General features: G+C 41.4%; 1 protein-coding gene across 1 annotated transcript; it reads right to left on the reverse strand.

The window, feature by feature from the left end:
* Positions 1-7,158: 7,158 nt before the first annotated feature.
* On the reverse strand, positions 7,159-20,061 carry exosc10 (exosome component 10). Its single transcript, XM_022206631.2, is given in 26 exon segments — positions 7,159-7,383; positions 7,465-7,541; positions 7,633-7,697; positions 7,819-7,854; positions 7,857-7,998; positions 11,880-11,953; positions 12,041-12,146; positions 12,246-12,314; positions 12,405-12,497; positions 12,582-12,691; positions 12,857-12,932; positions 13,742-13,789; positions 13,887-13,998; positions 14,102-14,152; positions 14,315-14,463; positions 14,782-14,938; positions 15,078-15,268; positions 17,143-17,286; positions 17,431-17,541; positions 17,632-17,707; positions 17,795-17,903; positions 17,997-18,156; positions 18,333-18,437; positions 18,538-18,661; positions 18,758-18,894; positions 19,864-20,061. Coding segments are annotated over 26 exon segments (2,676 nt in total). The 5' UTR covers positions 19,987-20,061; the 3' UTR covers positions 7,159-7,352.
* Positions 20,062-20,806: the final 745 nt, after the last annotated feature.

Consider the following 20,806-nt stretch of genomic DNA (forward strand, 5'->3'; position numbering starts at 1 on the left):
ATTTCCATAATTTCCGTTTGTGGTGAGATTTTCATGAGTTGCTGTGTTGTTGTTTTTAGAGTTTGTTAAATCTAAGTCAAGAACAAACTTTCAATCTTACAGCACTGAAGCCAAAAGTAACAAGTATTTAATTAATGACTTGATAGAAAATGCCAGAAAAGCTGTAAAATGGACCAACTGGCAAAACAAGAGCAGAACTTTAAATGTGCATTTCTGAATAGTCTAAATGTCGACAGCTCCTATTGAGACTGTTCTGTTCTTTAAGGTGAAAGGTGAGGATAAAATCAACCAAAAAGTAGGCAAATAAGTCAAACTCGTTAAGGAAGAATCTAGTCAAGTATTAGCTCCAGTTTAGTGTCATAGTGACATTTTTCAAGGCAGACATTTTGACTTTAGGAATTAATGATGGCTCACTTCCTTATAGAGTCCCAGTAAGTCATGAAAGTCATGACCATGAATGCACAAAAGCAGGACCATCACTGATACACCTGTACATCCTGCCATGTGATTATTTTTGCAGTTAACCGACCAGACAAGTAGTCAACCAGAATCAACATGCAGGAGTCAAACTAATACAGTCTGAAGTTTTACTGTGTTAAAAATGGTAAATACACACGTGGACAAAATTGTTGGTACCCCTCAGTTAAAGAAGGAAAAACCCACAATTCTCACTGAAATCACTTGAAACTCACAAAAGTAACAATAAATAAAAATTTATTGAAAATTAAATAATCAAAATCAGCCATCACTTTTGAATTGTTGATTAACATAATTATTTAAAAAAACAAACTAATGAAATAGGGCTGGACAAAAATGATGGTACCCATAACTTAATATTTTGTTGCACAACCTTTTGAGGCAATCACTGCAATTAAACGATTTCTGTATTTGTCAATGAGCGTTCTGCAGCTGTCAACAGGTATTTTGGCCCACTCCTCATGAGCAAACAGCTCCAGTTGTCTCAGGTTTGATGGGTGTCTTCTCCAAATGGCATGTTTCAGCTCCTTCCACATATGTTCAATGGGATTCAGATCTGGGCTCATAGAAGGCCACTTTAGAATAGTCCAACGCTTTTCTCTCAGCCATTCTTGGGTGTTTTTGGCTGTGTGTTTTGGATGGTTGTCCTGTTGGAAGACCCATGACCTGCGACTGAGACCAAGCTTTCTGACACCAGGCAGCACATTTCTCTCCAGAATGCCTTGATAGTCTTCAGATTTCATCGTACCTTGCACACTTTCAAGACACCCTGTGCCAGATGCAGCAAAGCAGCCCCAAAACATTACTGAGCCTCCTCCATGTTTCACCGTAGGGACAGTGTTCTTTTCTTCGTATGCTTGGTTTTTGAGTCTATGAACATAGAGTTGATGTGCCTTACCAAAAAGCTCCAGTTTGGTCTCATCTGTCCAAAGGACATTCTCCCAGAAGCTTTGTGGCTTGTCAACATGCATTTTTGCAAATTCCAGTCTGGCTTTTTTATGAGTTTTTTTCAGCAGTGGTGTCCTCCTTGGTCGTCTCCCATGAAGTCCACTTTGGCTCAAACGACGACGAATGGTGCGATCTGACACTGATGTACCTTGGCCTTGGAGTTCACCTTTAATTTCTTTGGAGGTTGCTCTGGGCTCTTTGGATACAATTCGAACGATCCGTCTCTTCAATTTGTCATCAGTTTTCCTCTTGCGGTCACGTCCAGGGAGGTTGGCTACTGTCCTGTGGGTCTTGAACTTCTGAATATTATGAGCCACTGTTGTCACAGGAACTTCAAGCTGTTTAGAGATGGTCTTATAGCCTTTACCTTTAAGATGTTTGTCTATAATTTTTTTTCGGATGTCCTGGGACAATTCTCTCCTTCGCTTTCTGTTGTCCATGTTCAGTGTGGTACACACCTTTTCACCAAACAGCAGGGTGACTACTTGTCTCCCTTTAAATAGGCAGACTGACTGATTATGAGTTTGGAAACACCTGTGATGTCAATTAAATGACACACCTGAGTTAATCATGTCACTCTGGTCAAATAGTTTTCAATCTTTTATAGAGGTACCATCATTTTTGTCCAGGCCTGTTTCATTAGTTTGTTTTTTTAAATAATTATGTTAATCAACAATTCAAAAGTAATGGCTGTTTTTGATTATTTAATTTTCAATAAATTTTTATTTATTGTTACTTTTGTGAGTTTCAAGTGATTTCAGTGAGAATTGTGGGTTTTTCCTTCTTTAACTGAGGGGTACCAACAATTTTGTCCACGTGTGTAGCGAGCAGTCATTTCATTTGGGTTGATTCATTTTACTACAGCGGATCCGTGTCGAGACTGTTTTTGATGGACTCAAACTGCATAACGAATCTTTAGTGTCAAGCCAACATCGACCAGAAAACTGAAACTCGAACATCTACAATTTAATTACAATTTGCTTTAAAATAAAAAGAGTGTGTAAAATCAAAACTCGATATTGGTTCAAGTTCAGCGATAACCAAACAATCAAATGATAAATGAAATGTAATCATGAGCAACTTTGAAATGAGTCTCACAGAGAACTTGTTCTTCTAAGATTGTCACATTTCATGATGTATGTATTTATAATGTTGTACAGGTCGTGTGGAGGTGTTAGAGTTACAGTTCATTGTGGAAGTTTGCACAATATCCAATGCTTGCAGGACAGAGAGCCTTATATCTGCAGGTTAAAGTAAGCCAAAATGTCAGCAAACAGGGAAAACTGTCATCTGACGCAACAGTAAAGACTAATTGTCAAGTGTAAAATAAACCATAGTGGCTGCAGTTTGGTTCAATACACGATTATTATTGGTGCAGGTTCACTTACACACACTGTCAGCATATATAAGACCCGGTACATAAGCCTCCAGTTACCAGAACCAGCCAATAACCAAAAAGCCTTCATGAAACTCATACATTCTTGTTGTGTTGAAAAAGCTAAACTGAATAAAAAACAGTGCTTAGTTCCTATAGGATTACAAGAGAAGTAAAGCCTCAGCCTTAGTGCATGATGCGTGTCCACTACTAAATGGGTTAATTCACTGATTCCCTCAATGATGACATTTTTCAATTGTCAGCTCAGTCAAGAATAAACTGTCAGCCTCAACTTTCTCTTTGACAAGAGGTCCTCTGAATTCAGGATTTTTCTGTACTCATTTACAGCCGTGCTCAATACGATGAACCAAGTCAGGTGTCTGACTGAAGTCAAAGTGGTTTCTTGTTTCTGTTGGGGTGGTGAAACTAAATGAGGTGCCGGACATCAACTCATCCCATGACCTGCATCTTAAGCAAAAAACCAAGAGAAATTTTTAAAATTGAATTTATCTTTCTATTTCTTTGTGTTCTTGCATTGTGAATGGTAGGTTAATCTACAGACTTTAATCACTACAGGTTTAGAACAACGGTTTCAGTATATCATCTGTCAAGTGGGGCCTAGTTATTTGAGATCCCAGGAGCAACCACTACCTAAATAAAAGCTTTAAGCAGACCAATGAAAAGTTAAAATGGGAAACATTATGTTAACCATATGATTATGCTTGCTAAAATATATACTCAGAATTGTTGATTTGATGAGATGATTTATTTTGTTTAAACTAAGTGGAATGATTTTGATTTAGAAAGAGATTCAGTGCAGCTTAATGTGATTGATAACTAAAGTAATCCCTGTTTAAGCTCTGTGTGTGCAGGGCAAAAAGCAGAAGTCACCATGACACTGCAGAAAGGAGGACATTGATGAAGTTCTGTGGCTAAATATGGTTATAGGAAGCGCATGAAGAATGACTTCACCTTTCTCATTGAATATGCCCTGAATGTGCCTTGACCAGGCCTTGACAATGTGTGTAGTTGTTGTGAGCCTGATAGTTGAGCAACTGAGCATACAGATAATGTGTGTGTATTAGAGGATGACACCATAAAAGAGAGAGTCAAAGACACTGAATTCGGAGTTCTCCCCCGGAGGGGGGAGATGCTGCTCGCCGGAGCTGCCGGAGAGCATTGACAGAGTTCTGAAGAATCTTCACCGGACCTTTCGCCCAAGAGACGTGAAGACAACGCGGGACTTAGGCTGCAGAGTTCTTTGAGGACGTCGTTGGAAGCAAAGTTGTTCTAACTTTGTTCAAAAGAAGAAGACCACACTCTGCCAGACGGAGAGTCCTGAGAGGTCTGCAGTTTTCCAAAGAGATGAAGAGAAGACAGCACCTACGACATCCAGAGAGGCACAGGAGGCAGCAGCAGAGGGCTGCTCCCCTCCAGGGGCTGGAGGACCCAGTGACCCACCACAGCCTGATGAGACGGGGGCTTTCCACCACCACCACCCAACTGAGAAGACAGCTGAGACGCCTGCACTTGTGTTCCAGCTGCTACTAAAGATAACTGCCAGACCAACGATTGGCTTTCGGGACCTCTCCACTCCCCCTGCCTAGGAAGAACACCCTCTGCCCACAAAGAAGACTTCGTACCGAGTCTACTGGTCGATCGAGTGGCTCAACTAGATGCAGGTCAAGACTGGGTGAAACAGCGGTGGCCACGCTGTCCACTCTCTCTCCTAAATTTACTAATTAGAGAAGATTCTTAGGTACGCTCAGCTTAGTTTAGTTAGAAATAATCAGAAATAATTAAATTGTTTAATCATGAATTAATGCTGTGCCCCTGCTAATAATTGCTTAATAAAACGCTATATTGCATTTAAAGAGAAGTCTTATGAGATTATTATGATTCATCGATTCTGCATAGTGGTAAAAAGTTAAGCTGATTGTGTGCATTAAATCTAATGGTTCTTAAAGGTTACTTTAATCCAACTAGTTATTTAAACATTACCCCTGAGGTTAGTTTTCCAAACCTCTAAAACGAACCTAGGAATATCAACAAGTGCCACAGTTTTAAGAGGAAAGCTGTCGTTAACAAACGTGATCAATAAATCAATTCTACTACTTAGGTGGGCTGCTCAGTGAGAGAGTATTTATTGGAGTAAGAGGGGTAAGACGTTTGGAAGAAGACAGTTAGGACCTAGGCGAGTATTCCTCGACACCAGCTTAATTATTCTACTGAAACCCGTTAGGTGGAATACTAATAGGCAGATAGAATCTAACCCTTTAAACGGAGAGCTGGTCCTGAATTAACCTGAGGAAAGGGTTAAAGAAGGCTATACTGACTGACACATCATATCAAGATCTGGAATAAAGACAGGGTTGTAAATGCTCATTGGGTTTAAGAATCAGGCTAATTCCTGGGTAGGTTTTCTGTGGTGCAGACAATGAAATCACAATGTGAGGGATAACCTCCTTAAACAGTGTTAATTTTCTACAGTTCGGTCAGTATTTGTGCAATAATTCTGCCACTGAAATAAGAAGTGCTCTTTTAAGATGCATTTTTACATGGATTTTTTTTTTGCACAGTTACTTCTGTAATGTTGAATACAATCCTTTTTTTTTTTTTTTGTTAAATGTGCATTTTTATCCCCAAATTTTTCCCTGTGGGTCTTGTCTGTTTACTTTAGGCTAAAGTGTACCATAAGGTGTATTTAGCATTAGACCAGTTTACTGTGAATATTTGCTTTTGTTTGTCTGTCTGCTTAAAAAAAGGTGGCAGTTACTTCCAAAGAATCAGGAAAAAGTCGTAAAACTAACCCACCAGCGGTGCAGAAATGTAGAAGTTTCACACCAAGGCAGTTACTTCCAGTGTTACACATCAGTGATGGAAAAATAAAAGTTTAACTGTCACAGAACATTAACCCAAGTGACTGTAGCGTTAACTCACTTTCAAACTATTTGAGTGAAATCATGTCAACTTCTAGCCTAGCCGCGCTAGACAACCCATGGCAACGAATTCAATTCTCTGCCAGGGTGGGTCTAGTTACCCTCCATAAGGCTCGAGGTTGGATGCTCCTAAAACTGGCAGGACCAATCACCATGAAGTGTAGAGTCAGAAGGCGGGCGTAACTAAGTGACGACAGAGGTGTGACGATTCTGACAGAAACAACCGGCGCACAATAAACAGTTATCTTTCCACTCGGCTTTGGCCACAGCCCTTAAAGATTTGAAGCTAAAATTCAACTTGAAAGATAAACAAAGGACGGCACTGAAGTGTTTCATTGAGAAGAAAGACGTATTTGGACTTATGCCGACGGGATATGGCAAATCCTTAATATACCAGTTGGCTCCGCTGGTTGGGAAGCTAATGGGACTTAGCCACAATCCGCCCGCGCTCTAGGAACTCCGTCAGCCTATTCGTTGCACTGATTGGTTGTATACCTACCCAATTGCTGCAGAGTGATTTGAAAGACAACCTTTTAGCCCGCCTCCCTCCCTGTCAAGCGTGCCTAGACCCTTGCGTCTTCAGAACATGGGTCTAGTGCGGCTAGGCTAGTAAACTTCATTTGTGAAGACTATTTGACTATTTCAGGAGAATAGGGAAGGATTAAGGATTTGGAATGAACTCAGAGTTTAGAAAAGCTGGCTGAGGTATGTGTCTGGCTGATAAAAATGGAAACATATCGGGTACAGATTCCGGTGTCAGGCCGTAATGATTTTATAATCAGTTCTATAATGAACAGGTAAGGGCAGCAGAGTTGTTAAAGAACCGGAATGAAAAGGTCATTTTGGGGTTCTAGTCGGGAGATAGCGGCCTGTGTTGTGAATAAGCAGCTGGAGCAGGACGAGCTGCAGAAAGAGCGTTACAGTAATGGAGTGTGCTGATGACTGCTGCATGGACAGAAGTCTGAATGAGACTCAGAGAGAATGCTACAGATTTCTGATACATTTTGGAAATGAATGGGAGGAAATCCCTACAGGCGTGTTCCTAAATCTAGCAGATGGTGTTACAGCAGCATCATAAAACCCATACTTTAGAAACAATCACACATTAGTGTATGTCAGTGTTTTCACATACAGAGTGAATGATGGTGTTGGGTTGAAGCTAAGGTGGTGTTTTGTCACAATGCACATGAGCACGAATCCTGTTATATATTTTCACTTAACAGCACATATAGATCAGTTCACACAATGTTTTGAGTTAAAGTGAAGTGCACTGCATTAATTATCTTGAATTTCCCTTGAGATTAATAGAGTATCTGTCTATCCATCTATCTATCCTAATTCTCCTAATATCAGTGCTGATGGTGACAGTTCTGTATTTTTACTGTTCCATCAGCTTGATCAAAAAATTAGGCAAAAACCTTTTCCTGTAAAATCATCTTTAATAAAGAGGTCTGTGCTTCCACATATTTACAGACAAAACTGTTCTGAAGATGGAAAAAAATACAATTTGAAGTTCATTAAATCCTGAAATACTGACTTTTATTTGCAAGGAAAAAGAAAGGAAACTGAAGGATGAAAAATTTAAAAAGACAGAAAACAGCGTCGAAGAGAGTCTATCTTTTGGGCCAGTTATGCCGGAATCCTCTGAAGGGAAAAAAAGAACAGTTACCAAACTAGGATGTTTGAATTTGCACAAAGACTCCTCTGTGTGATCAATATATTTACCGGTCTGATTTTCCAGGAAGGAAGGACATACTACGGTTTCCAGCTGCAAAGTTGTTTTTTTGCCCCTTTGGAAATTTCTGTTGGAAAATAAAAAAAAACTTACATTTATCAAGAACTAATAAAATATATATTTGTTTTAATAAAAAAAATCATTAAACAAGCAAAAACCTTCTTCTTAAATCCCTCATCTTGCCGATTTGGATCAAACTGTGTGTTGTCCTTTGTTTTGGTGCCTGTAAAAGGAAAAGAGAGCGCACGGATTTGAATTCCTTTTTACAACCCAACTGAAAAAAAGCTGCTGTGTGTGCAATGTAAATAAAAGAAGAAGAAGAAAAATAAATCACATATGCATACCTGCAAAGACTTTGAGGTCTGACTGACTGTAGTCGAAGGCTTGAAGCTCTCCTGTGGAGTCGCTTCTGTCTTCTGGGGCTTCTCAGCAGATTTCATCAGCTTCTTACTGGGTTTGGGAGTTAACTCTCCAACCTCACTGTCAACCCTCTCCCTTTTCTTTCCACCACTTTTTGCAGATTCCTAATGAAACAGATCAGTAACATTACAGTCTGTACAAAACACGGAGTTGACATTTCAGTGAAAGTAAATGTAAATGCAGCCACTTAGTCAAACTAACAGCGGACTAACAGAGAGCTGGATGATTTAAGCAGACTTCAGACGTATCTCACACACTGTCTGGACATGACTTCATTTAACTTGAGAGTCTAGTGACCCTGACTGCCTAAATCTGCTTCAACTCTGGTTTTCATTTCAGTCTAAACCCTGAGCAGTCCACTGGCAGTATTTACGGTGATATATGATCAATTTTTATTTGTTTTTGTTGGATTTTTCTGTTCCTGATTTGTCTGTGAAGGTGGGAAAGAAATATCTGAGCTTGAAATGGTCATTTATTTAACTGAAATGTTCTGTAATGCAGTCATGTAGCACATTACACCCCGCGGTTCTTTTCAACAGCCAGTTTTTTTCCACAACTCAAGCAGAGATAAGTCTCTATATTCTGAATTTTTCAAGATCTCTGCAGACAGCTCCCTTTATATTTGAATATTCTGGAGGTTCCATTATTCTGCAGATTTAGTTTTTATGACTCAAAACACAAAAACCAAGGAGCACTAAAGGGGAATCATGAACCTAATTTCACACAACGTTAGTTTCTGTCAAACGTATTTTCTCTTCCTGTGCTGCAGGTTTAGTTGACAAACCTACAAACCTTCCCAGGTCAGCTTTATATTGACTCATTAGTGATCAAACAACCTGAAGTTGGAAGCTTTTGCTGCCATCTATAGGTTGAATTTTTCATTTTGCTCCACAATTTTGCAGAATCGAATTCTTATCCAAGAGTGTTTGGTGTCATGAGACGTCCACGAAGAATTATTGTAATCTGTAACCATCAGTCTAGCCATACGGAAGTGTGCTACGTTTACAAAAGAAAAAACAATCTGAAGATCTTATCTTGTAACAATGACTCACTATGTCCTAATTACAAGGAAAGATTTCAATACAAACATATGGATTTCATGTTCTGGATATGGAAATGTCGATGTAATTATGGAAGAGTGTCATAATTATAAGAAAAGATTGAGCTGTTATCTATCATTGCTACATATGAGAGAACAGGGGTGATGGCTCCACCTGAATTAATGTGTTAAATATCAACTTAAATAACAATATCAGCGTTTTGTTAAATGTCATGTTGAAGGCCTTCGGGCATGTGAACAGATGCAAAAAAGAAAAAAATTAGTGCTGGCCAATGATTACATTTTTTAGTCCCCATTAATCGCATTGTTATACTCAAAATTAAGTAATGAATGTAAAAGTAGTATATGCTGCACTTTTTAAAGTGCTGCTGTATGAACAAAAATGCAGAAACATTTGGTTTGCAAACACTGTAAACAAATAAAGTGCTTTTTTTAAACAGCGGTATTCTATTTACACAGCAGCAGTTAAAATATTTCCTGTAAATCTCAACTTAAACATTCATGGAATCAAATCAAACCAAAACTATTTGTCTCCGCCAGGGCATTAATGTTTTATCTGTAGAAAAACAGGTTACCGTTAGCCTAGCCGCGCTAGACCCAGCTCTTAAGACACAAGGGTCTAGGAACGCTCGACAGGGAGGGAGGCGGGCTAAAAGGTTGTCTTTCAAATCACTCTGCAGCAATTGGGTAGGTATACAACCAATCAGCACAACAAATAGGCTGACGGAGTTCCTAGAGCGCCGGCGGATTGTGGCTAAGTCCCATTAGCTTCCCCACCAGCGGAGCCAACTGGTATATTAAGGATTTGCCATATCCCGTCGGCATAAGTCCAAATACGTCTTTCTTCTCAATGAAACACTTCAGTGCCGTCCTTTGTTTATCTTTCAAGTTGAATTTTAGCTTCAAATCTTTAAGGGCTGTGGCCAAAGCCGAGTGGAAAGATAACTGTTTATTGTGCGCCGGTTGTTTCTGTCAGAATCGTCACGCCTCTGTCGTCACTTCGTTACGCCCGCCTTCTGACTCTACACTTCATGGTGATTGGTCCGGCCAGTTTTAGGAGCATCCAACCTCGAGCCTTATGGAGGGTAACTAGACCCACCCTGGCAGAGAATTAAATTCGTTGCCGTGGGTTGTCTAGCGTGGCTAGGCTAGGTTACCATCAGAGTCCAGAGCCACGATCATAACATTAGAACAGGAACCATCCCAGCAACAGCAAGTTAACATTTATAAATCTGTATTCTTATTATTTTCTGAACAGATACCAGCAGAAACATTTTTCTTTCCTCGGGGAGCAGCAGAAACAGTCGATGCATCAGGGACTGTAGCCTGCTAGTGATGCAGGATGAGGCTCATACGTGTCGTCATTCGCTGTGATCCTCAGAACGCTCCTCAATCCGACACTTTCTACGATACTGATCTGAATGCAGCCTATAGATAACTACTTTGCTGTAACATTTGTTAGCTTGTCTTGTTTATCAGCATTTCTCCCACACGCTGCATCCAACCAGTCTAAATCCTCTCTCTGCTGTTAGTTTGGATGAGATGTGATGACGCCCATCCCAAGTTCTGATCAACATCCAGCCTCCTGTGATCCATGGTTAGTCTGTATTCAGAGCCAGGGAGCAACGGACTTTCATAACAACAACAATAATAATAAAAAAACTGCATTAACGCATGTTAAAATAATTGTCGGCGTTAATTAATAAAGAAAATCTAACTGTATAAATCACTGTTTTCTTTGTCTGTGTTAAGTGTTCGTCGTGTTTGTGCTTTAAGTTAAAATGTAGACTTCTATCGTTCATTTCCAGCCAACAGTTTTGTGGATAATGTGGTAGCTTCACGACAAAACCTCATCTAACTCTGTCAATCTGACCCAATGACAATTAATTAATATTTCATGCAACTGCTGGAGAACACCAGATCGCCGCACAAAAATTTTGATAATATCAATCACAATATCAGTGTAGGACGAGCTCTGAAAAACCACAAAGCTCTCTTCTTTCAAACTGTAATTAGACTAGAAAAGTTCCCTGCCAACGTTTGGCTGAAACTGACAGCGAGCCGGAACAGCCAATATTTGCCTGCAGTTGGCAGGTTGATGACTGTTACTTTCAAGTGCCGCTGCCAACAATTCTGACTATGATGCATGCCACCAGACGGTGCCAACATGCTTATTTGAAGCCGCCGTTACAGCAGGGAGTGCTTCAAAACCAAGTTCTCAGAGAGGCAGTCATCACATAATGGATTAGGAATGATGGCTCGAGCCCCAGACAGTAAGCGGCAGAGGGGATAACGGTTCGACTGTGAGAGAGTCAAAGGGTGGCGACCATTATTTCTGTTCTTCTGCAGCGTGGACAAAAGATAAAGGCTTGAAACTTTGGTCCAAGTATTTGAAACAAAGCGGTGGCAAAAACATCTATGAGTGACCGAGCGGGTGTAAAGCAACACCCCTGAGAGATGGATCTAAAAGGGAGTGGGCTTTTGGGCAAAAAGCAGCAATTGTTGCTCCCCAGGAGGTAAGAAAAGTGTTTGATGAGTAGAAGACATGTCTCTAATTCTCCAGCCCCATGCTGTGCGTTGTTCTTCCCCAGGCACATCACACGACAGATATAAATATTAAAAGGCCGCTGTGATGCCAGCGCTGCAGACCGGACACACTGGTTCACTCGCCTGTGAGTCACCACACTGACGTACAAAGAAAACCTACTGCATCCAAAGAAAATGGGGGGCACTGCAGAGGGTTAAACCTGCTATTAATGTGCTATCTTTAATATTCCATGCCAGGCTCTTGGGTGAATAGAACTCATGCTTTTCATGAAATTTGTACTTTCCCAGAAGGGACATCGACAGAAAAGTTGACAGAGTGCAAAGCCAATCTGAAGAGGAAAAAAAGGAAATGGAAGGATGAGAGAGCAAATGACTCACCGCTGCTTGCTGGCGCACAGTGGCGACATTCTGGAGAGACTCCTGATAGCTCTGTTTAGCCTTGTTTCTTTCCTCTGTGGAAATTAGCATAAAGAAAAGCTAATGAGGGACAAAACCTGAAGTGTGTAAGTGTCATCTCAGAGCAATTTAAGCCCCATTACCTGTCGCTTTTCTCGCTTGTTCCTTTGCTTCCTCCTTGGCTTTCCTCTTGGCCTCCATCTCCTTCTGCTGCTGTTCAACACTCTGCAGTTTCCATCTTTTACTGATCTGTCAGGGGGAGATGGTACAATTATGAGCATTAAAACAGAAAGGAGGGCAACACAAATACACATGGAAGTGGTTCAATGAACGGAGCTCTTTGATTACCTCAAATATTTTTGAAGACGGATCAAACTTGGCGTTCTCGTTGACGTGCACATTCTTAGAGGGCAAATACTGAAAACCCAACGGTACAGAAAAATGACTTGGTGTCGGGGTGCACAAAATGCAATCACTAATGAGGGTTAGTCTTTGGTCATCTCTTACCATTCTGAAAGGGTTCTGAAAGGACTCTGTGATCTGTCTGGCTTTTATTTGAGCCACAGAGGGCGACTTTTGGGCATCTTTTGTTTCCATCTCCTACAAAATATAGCAGAGTTCTCACAATATGCACACAATGACACGCAAGTCCACTATCTGAACACACTAAAAGCCGATCTCTACCTGAAATAATGTGATTTTCGCTGGTGCCAGGAGGCCACCTGTTTTCTGCACATCGACATCCATTTTGTGCTCATCCTCAGAGAAGAGCATCCCTTGTTTAACTGGCAAATCTGAAAGCGTACATCAATGCAAGGCTTAGTGGCATCCTGTACTTTTGTATGATGCACAACATGATGTCTGTGTAGGTTCTCATTCATCCAGGTCATGGTTATCCAAAGGTGTTTAAATCAACTTTAGGAAAGTTCCTTGAAGACATGCATGAGCATCAAGCTTACCATCAGGAGAAAAGTGTGGGAGATCGCTCTCAGAAACCCTGGATGTGTCATGAGGACCAAACAACATGACCTCTGGCTGGGAAATTACACACAATCACAGAAACGTTAGCCCAGTTGTGGTTTCTTCAACTGCTGAAATCAAAAACGGAACGCAGAGGTCCCTCGTCTATCGCTGGGGTTACGCTCCAGAACGTTTGTGTTGCAATGCACCATGTGGTCTAAACGTCATTACTGCGGCTCATATCAGTGTTATGAGTGTTTGTGTTTCACTGTGTTTTGTTGTTTAGTCAGCCTAGTTAGTTTGGTTAAGTGTTATGTTGTCAGCACCGTGAGCGTGAAGTGTGTTTGATGACTTCCTGCCACGTTTGCAGGACTGTTGATCTCTGTGCTTCAAAATAAAAGCATCTGCCAGTTGCAGAGTGTGTAAAAGGCAGACATCATTTCTCCAGTGTTGTTCTTCCACGCAGCTCGCCACAATAATAACAAGACAACATGGTCATCAATATCCCCCTACATGTGATGTCTATGAGTCTATATCCAAAATAGTGATCAAGGGCCATAACTCTGTTAAATATTATCGCACAGGTGTCATTTTCGAACTTGATCAAGGTGTCCATGGTGTGAAGCTACACACTAAATTTCGTAATCGTAGCTGTAATAGTTTCCGAGAAAAGCTGTCCCCTTCATCTCGGTCGGTCGGACAGACGCCAAACCTATATCCCCCTTTTCCAGTTCGTGAAGGCGGGGGATAAAAAATATAAAAATACCTAAATATTGAAAAATCCAAACATAGTGAAAAATCTGCGATACGAGACCGCGAAAAGTGAACGACGATATGGTGAGGAACCACTGCATTCCATCTGGGGTAATCAGATTTGTGCTGACCTTTTTTATGGGCGTGAGTCCTTTCATCTTTTGAGCCGCTATCTCCGCCTGTGTACAAAACAGTGCAGCAGTTACTCTGAATGGAACAGTGTCAACAAACACTGAATTGACATTTGACTGGGAAAACATCATCACGTTTCCTCACCTTAAGGAGGGGCATCTCCCTGGCTTGCTGCACCAACAAGTGGAGCTCATTGACCTGTTGCCTCACCAGTGGGGGTACGGGGTTACAGCAGGCGATGATGCCCTGAGGCTCTCTGAGGAGGGGACGAGTTTAAGAATAAAAACACTAAAATCGTCTGCACCGAAATGACAACTAACAATTAACGAAAACTTAAGAGGGAAATCTAGCCGACTTACTTGGGAAGCTCTTCTGATATTTTGTTCATCATATGTGTGGGCAAGACGAACCTAAAAACACAAATACCACCCCGTGAAACATGTCGAGGAACGCGCCATAGACAATGAAAGCAGGGAGATTGTCACAAACAAAATCTGGCAGGACACAAGAGTATAAATATGGAAAGAGCAGAGTTAAAGAACAGCCAGTCCATTCAGTTCCAAGCAGCCTACCCGGTGCTTTCATCCTCCTGCCTGGCCAGCTTGTCCCTCCAGGCGAACAGCAGTCTGAAGGCAGTGAGCTGCTGGGTGTTTAAAGACTTTTTCTGCTTCCTCTGCAGCTCCAAATACGACTCCTCTGTGTATATAGGCTTCATGTATTTCTGTTTGGAAGCAGAGGTGGGACACACACACACACACACACACACACACACACACACACACACACACACACACACACACACACACACACACACACACACACACACACACACACACACACACACACACACACACACACACACACACACACACACACACACACACAGCGAATCGTGACCAATGTCAGAAAATGTAGGAGAATTTTAAAATATGACGGCACTAAAGAAACCGTGAATTATTAGGATTGAATGGGGCTATTAAGGTAGATTTCTGAGCGTCATTTCAATCTTTATGGAGTATGAAGTGAGATCTGTGCACACCTTCAGGGAAATGTCTTTGCTCTTGTTCCACACAGACTGCAGCAGACCAGGTTGGCCGTGGTTGAAGTCCAGGAGCTGCGCCCTCACACAGTCGTAGATGTAAAGGAGGTAGTGGGTGTCTGTCCGGGCGTACTGCACCATCTCGTCTGGCAGGGGGCTACAAGAACATGTTACTGAGGAGTTGTTATTTCAGCTTCACACAGTTTACAATGTTACAAATAACCTGAAAAACATCAGAATCCCCTGTAAAGACATTAAAAGGAAATATGAGTAATATGAGGCAGCTTTCACCATACCGAATCCTCCAGTCTGCCAGCTGGTAACGTTTGTCTGAGTCCACACTGCAGAAGTGTTTGAGCAAGTGGTCGAGGGAATGTCTGGCCAGGTTGAGAGCTCTGCTCGCCTGATGCGTGTCAAAAAGGTTGACAACATACAAGCCAAAGTCCCTCTGGAGCCACTCAATGTCAGAATCTGCACCATGAAACACCTGAGAAGCAGAAAATGTGGCAGATTTCAGCCGAGATCACTCTAGTGAGGTAGCAGCTTATTGAACAAATAATAATAATAATTAGACTCATTTGAACTAAAAATATTAAAAAGTGGGGACACACTGTGTGACATTTTTCCATTTGGATCTTTTCGTAAACGGTTCAGTTGTCCAAGCCCACACACCACACTTGTTCACAGGTGTCCTGCAGTGTGTGAGTCACGGCGGCTCCCACACACCAGAGGACACCTGCCAGCTTCATTTAACAAGTCTCAAACTAATCTAAGACACCTCCAACTACTTTACAAACTTAAAATCTACTACAATGGTAGAATTTTTCTTCTTTAGGCTGCCTTTTAATTTCATTAGGAATTAAAAACATAATCCACTGAGGCTATTATCAGTCCATTTTCATTATTTAGATTTGGAAATGTGATGGACACAGACCTGCCAACCTTGGCGAAATATTTGCGTACCACTTAATCTCACACACGCACGCGCAAACACGCACGCACACACACACCTCGCGCTCATGTCGATAGGAAAAAAACTCTCTGTGCTTATTTCCCTGATATGACATCGTATTTTCAACGTGAAAGTAACGTTATTAACAGTACATATTTGCCAAAAGACACACACGTACACACGCGTGCACACACACACACACCATTTTACCGTTTTTTAACCGCCAGCTGCTGTGGGTGGGGGCACGGGGAACGGGGAGAGAGGCGGAGGGAGGCAGAGGACAGGAGAGAGCGGGCCAACAAGGGTTCGGCAGACTCGTTATTCTCCGCTACTCCATGATGACTGGTTGAAATTGCGCCACTACACTGCTGCATCGTGCATGAGTATTGCACGTCCACATTTCTAACAGCACTCACAGATGTCTGCAGCTTTCTGAGTAGTTTAATGAGGCGGAGCGTACCAGCGTATTTTGATGTCAAATTGCGTACCTGCTACGCAAAATGCGTACAGGTTGGCAGGTCTGTGGACACAGCTTCATTAAACAGACAACAGTCCAAACAACCACATAGGTGTTCTTTAAATGTCTCAGTGTAATTATCTAAGCCACTTCTATGGAAATAAAACTGAAAACCCCCACTAAACTATCTGCCATAATGGCCCGCTGCATTGTAAAACTTAATGTGCACACAACTACTGAATGCACTGTAAGTTTAAAGTTGAACCAGGAAGCAGCTCTGCAAGACTGACTGAATGGATTTGTACAGCTGGCATTCGTCTTAATTTACATTCCTGTTCAAAAGTTTGGGGTCACCCAGATAAATTCACGTTTTCCAAGAAAACTCACACTTTTATGCATGTGTTAACATAACTGCACAAGGGTTTTCTAATCATCAATCAGCCTTTCAGCACCATTAGCTAACACAATGTAGCATTAGAACACAGGAGTGATGGTTGCTGGAAATGTTCCTCTGTATCCCTATGGAGATATTCCATTAAAGATTTCCAGCTAGAATAGTCATTTAGCACATTAACAATGTCTACACTGGATTTATCATTCATTTAGTGTTATCTTCATTGAAAAAAATGCTTTTCTTTCAAAAATAGGGACATTTCTAAGTGAGCCCAAACTTTTGAACAGCAGACTATATTTTCAAACAATACAAGATGCTTCTTTAAAATGTGAGGCACGCTGCTGTTTGCATTCAGTTATGAAACTGTATCTGAGAGTCATCAAGATTTGATGAAGAAAGAAAGGATGAGCACTTCTGTTAGAAAAGACAACCACAGACTGTGCAGTCGCTCACCTGAAAACAAATCTAATCAAACGCGTAATCTCATCTTCCCTTCAGACAGCCCGACTCACAGAACAAGATACAGCAAGAAATGATGTGAGGAGCAGTTTTCATTACCTTCACAATAGACGGGTCAGTGAATGCCTCGTTCAGGATGTACATCTCGCTGCGCAGCTCCAAGGTGTCGATGATGAAATCCTCTTCTCTGGTGGAGATCTGCATCAGACAGGTGAGGCCCAGGAAGCTCCTGTAGGAGTGGTGCTGCGATGGAGAGCAAAGTGTCAACAAACAGTCAAGACAGCTAACTCAGAAATGATGAAATGAAGCAATGCCTGACAACAATTCAACATCACAGGCCCCACAAAGCTTGTAAACTGAATCAGATAACATATATGATCTTTGTACCTCAAGATCCACTGCAAATTCAGACAATTTGCACAGCTTCTCATTCAGAGCAACCAGATCTTCCAGTGAATCAATGAAGGACAACTTGGTCTCAGCCACTGGTTTGTACATCTGAAAAGAATCCACAGATCAGACAGAAGCCACAACAACAACAACAACAACAGGTTCATACCATAAGTTCACCACATACAATGATCTTACCTGAGGCTCTGGCTTGGACAGAAGTTTTTCTTGTGTTGAAAGATGGTCCAGCTCATACTGGTACGGGTGTGCAAACCTACATGGAAAAACATAACAAGGTTAAATGCGTAACAAGAAACAGTAAAAGACAAAATGCAAATATTGTGGAGAAGACAAGACTTACATGTCGTCAACATGTTCCTGAGTTCTTTGCTGATGAATGAGGTCAGCCAGAGCAGCTGGGACATCGAGGTCTTCAGGCCTCTCTTTACGTATTTGTTTGTTGGTGAAATCTAAAATTGAACAGTGAGAGAGTAAAAAGTTAGACATGTTAAAGTGTTAAAAATATACAACAAAAGTCATGCTCAGACCACGAGACGTCTTACATGTTGGAAGTGGCTTTCTTGCATTGGGCTTGATGAAGATCTTGGGAATAAACGGTGTGTTGCTGTTATCAATTCTTTCCTTGAATTTCAGCTGAGGTCTGCTGACATTCTTGGCGTGGAGCAGTCGGAACGTCTCAGAACGGCTGCCAGAGCCCGGGCCCTGTTAAATAAAAGCGTTTTGTTCAACAAAAAGGTGTGAAGCAAGGGTTCGGACATTTCTCAAGTATTTCATAAAACGTTTATTTCCAGAACTGGCACAGAACGTTTCAGCTTGAATGCGGCCCAAAGCTGAGACAGGCATCTGCAGTATAAGAGCGGAGAGGTTAATTAGCCAACCTTGCGATTCCAGCTGGAAACGACAATTTTTGGAGGCTGGAACCCTGCAGGCATGACGGGTTGCTGGCTCCTGTTCACCCCATCAGCTTCATCAAGCAGAATCCCCTGGGAAAATAAGATACAAGAACTCAGCTGGACTGCAGAGATGTCTTCATAAAGAAACTTTTTTTTTTTTTTTTTTAAATTGTAGAGCTGCAGGTCATACCGCTCGCTCGAGGATAACATCATTCGAGTCCACCACCAAGTCGAACCTCTCCTCCAGCCCCGTCAGCTTGTTCTGGTCTCTGATGTGAGATCTGCAGCCGTGGTGTTGCATTATTTGACTCATGCTAACATGGAGTGAAAAGAATAAACACTTAGAGGTCCACAGAGACACAGAAACCTGATTGAAACTCAAAAGAAGAAATAACATACTGGGTACTCACCAGTGCAACAGCCTATCTCCTTGACTTTCACAAAACTCCTGGAAGCCCGGGAAGCTCCTGTAGAAATCATATTCATCTCCAGCCTGAGGTAAGCCAGCAGATGCTTTGGTGGCTGATAATACTGCACCCAGTCCATACTGCAGAGGAAACAGGGCTGTTAGTTTCTACTTTTAAAAATATCTTCGATGTCATTACATGGAGCACAACAAAAAAAGAAAAAAAAAATCAAGGCACAGACAGAACATGCATAGTTGTATTTTATTGATTTTAGAGCTGCAATGATTGACAAATTATTGTTGCTAGCTTTAAAATCAATCACCAACTATTCTGAGAATCAATTACAGTTTGAGCAAGTTTTGAGGCAAGAAAAGTCTAATACCAGCCTTTCATTTTGAATTTTTATTATGTGGATTATCTCCTCCTCAATGACAGTAAACAAAATATGTTTGAGTTGTAGACAAAGTGAGATATTTGAGGACTTCATCGTGGGCTTTAGAAAACAACAGCTTTTTAAAAAACATTTTATGGACTAAACAACTAGTCGATGATTCAATAAAATGAAGAGCAGATGAATTTACAATGAAAATAATAGTTCCAGCCTAAATTGATTTTACATGAAGATATTTTTAAATAATTAACTAGTTAAATAAGTCAATATGTATTGAGAACAATCTGGATAATTACTTTTAAGCAATATGTCTAGAATGATTTATAAATAATGTGATGACAGCTTTTATTTGTATATTAGTTTGATGTTTTCCAGATAATGACCATTACTTTAGCAGCTAACTTAACTAGCTGTAATACCAAACGTTATACTAGTAATCTAGATTAGTTCAATATTCAGTTAGATAGCTACTACAGTAAATACATATTTAGCTTGATAACGTTACATTTTCAAGCTAACAAACAAAGGGGCTCGGCCATAATGCCCACCAGTACCTTAGAAAATACCAGAATAAACGTTCAAACAGCTCTTGTCTCAACTGTTAGCTGTTTGTTTTCTACTAGTACATTTTCTTGAAAGGTGACTGTCGTTGCCAACCAGCTCATCCACGTTGCCCCTCTGACTGCTGGCCTGAGTCCGGCTCGGTTAGTTCACCTACTTTAACGAAGGCGTCCACGTCTTTGAAACCGGGACACAGTTCGCCATTTTCCTCCTCGTTGGTTTCTGAATTACTGTCTTGACGGCCACCGTTGGCAGAATCACGGTTCTTTGTGGACTTCATCTTCTAACTCGGCGCTGCTCTGTACATGCGTGCGACGGGAAGCAGCGTCTTCTTTTCGGTGTGTTTTCCTCTGAGCTGCGGAGAAGGAGGCTCCAGGAGAAGCGGCGCCCCCTGGAGGCGCGGAGTGGAACAGGCCGTACAATGATTACGTTCAGTTTGTGTTGGAAATATTACTAGTACATGACATATTTCATGTTTGAAATATTACAATTTATCGCTATAGCTTTTTATAGTATGTGTCTAAAATAAAAAAAATAACTGCTGTATTTTTACTTGCCTGTGCTTTAATGTTGGTTAGTATTCAGATTGAGAGCAGCTTTGGCCCTGAATCCTGTCATTTTAACTCTGGCTCTGGACACCGGTGCTCCCAGTCAATGCGGTGGCACTGCAGACACAGCCCTTATCTCCCATGTGTTGCCTCACCCCATCCACCCTGACCACAGTGGTGCACCGGGATGCTGCTGCCATGGGGGGGCAGTATTGACATTTACAATCTGCAGCATGAACCCGACATGCAGCATCTGCTGCATTGGGAGGTAATACACACCAATCATGTCTTACCCAATATCTCTATAAGAGCTATCGAAACCACATCTGAATCCAGATTCAGTTTTGAGGCAAAGGTGTGACAGCAAAAATACCTTTTTGTTAGTGTCTGGTGCAAAACTCAGTTACAGTGGCCTGGTGTTGTGATTCAGTGGTCAATAGCATGTGAAGAGTCATGGCCAAAGTATTGACACACCAGCTCATTATGGATGATCTGTAGTGCGTGGAGAGAAACCTCTCTTTTCTTCACTTCCCCTTTGTATTGATCTCTTCA

This window comes from Acanthochromis polyacanthus, chromosome 6 (assembly GCF_021347895.1).
Source record: "Acanthochromis polyacanthus isolate Apoly-LR-REF ecotype Palm Island chromosome 6, KAUST_Apoly_ChrSc, whole genome shotgun sequence".
Classification (NCBI taxonomy): Eukaryota; Metazoa; Chordata; class Actinopteri; family Pomacentridae; genus Acanthochromis; species Acanthochromis polyacanthus.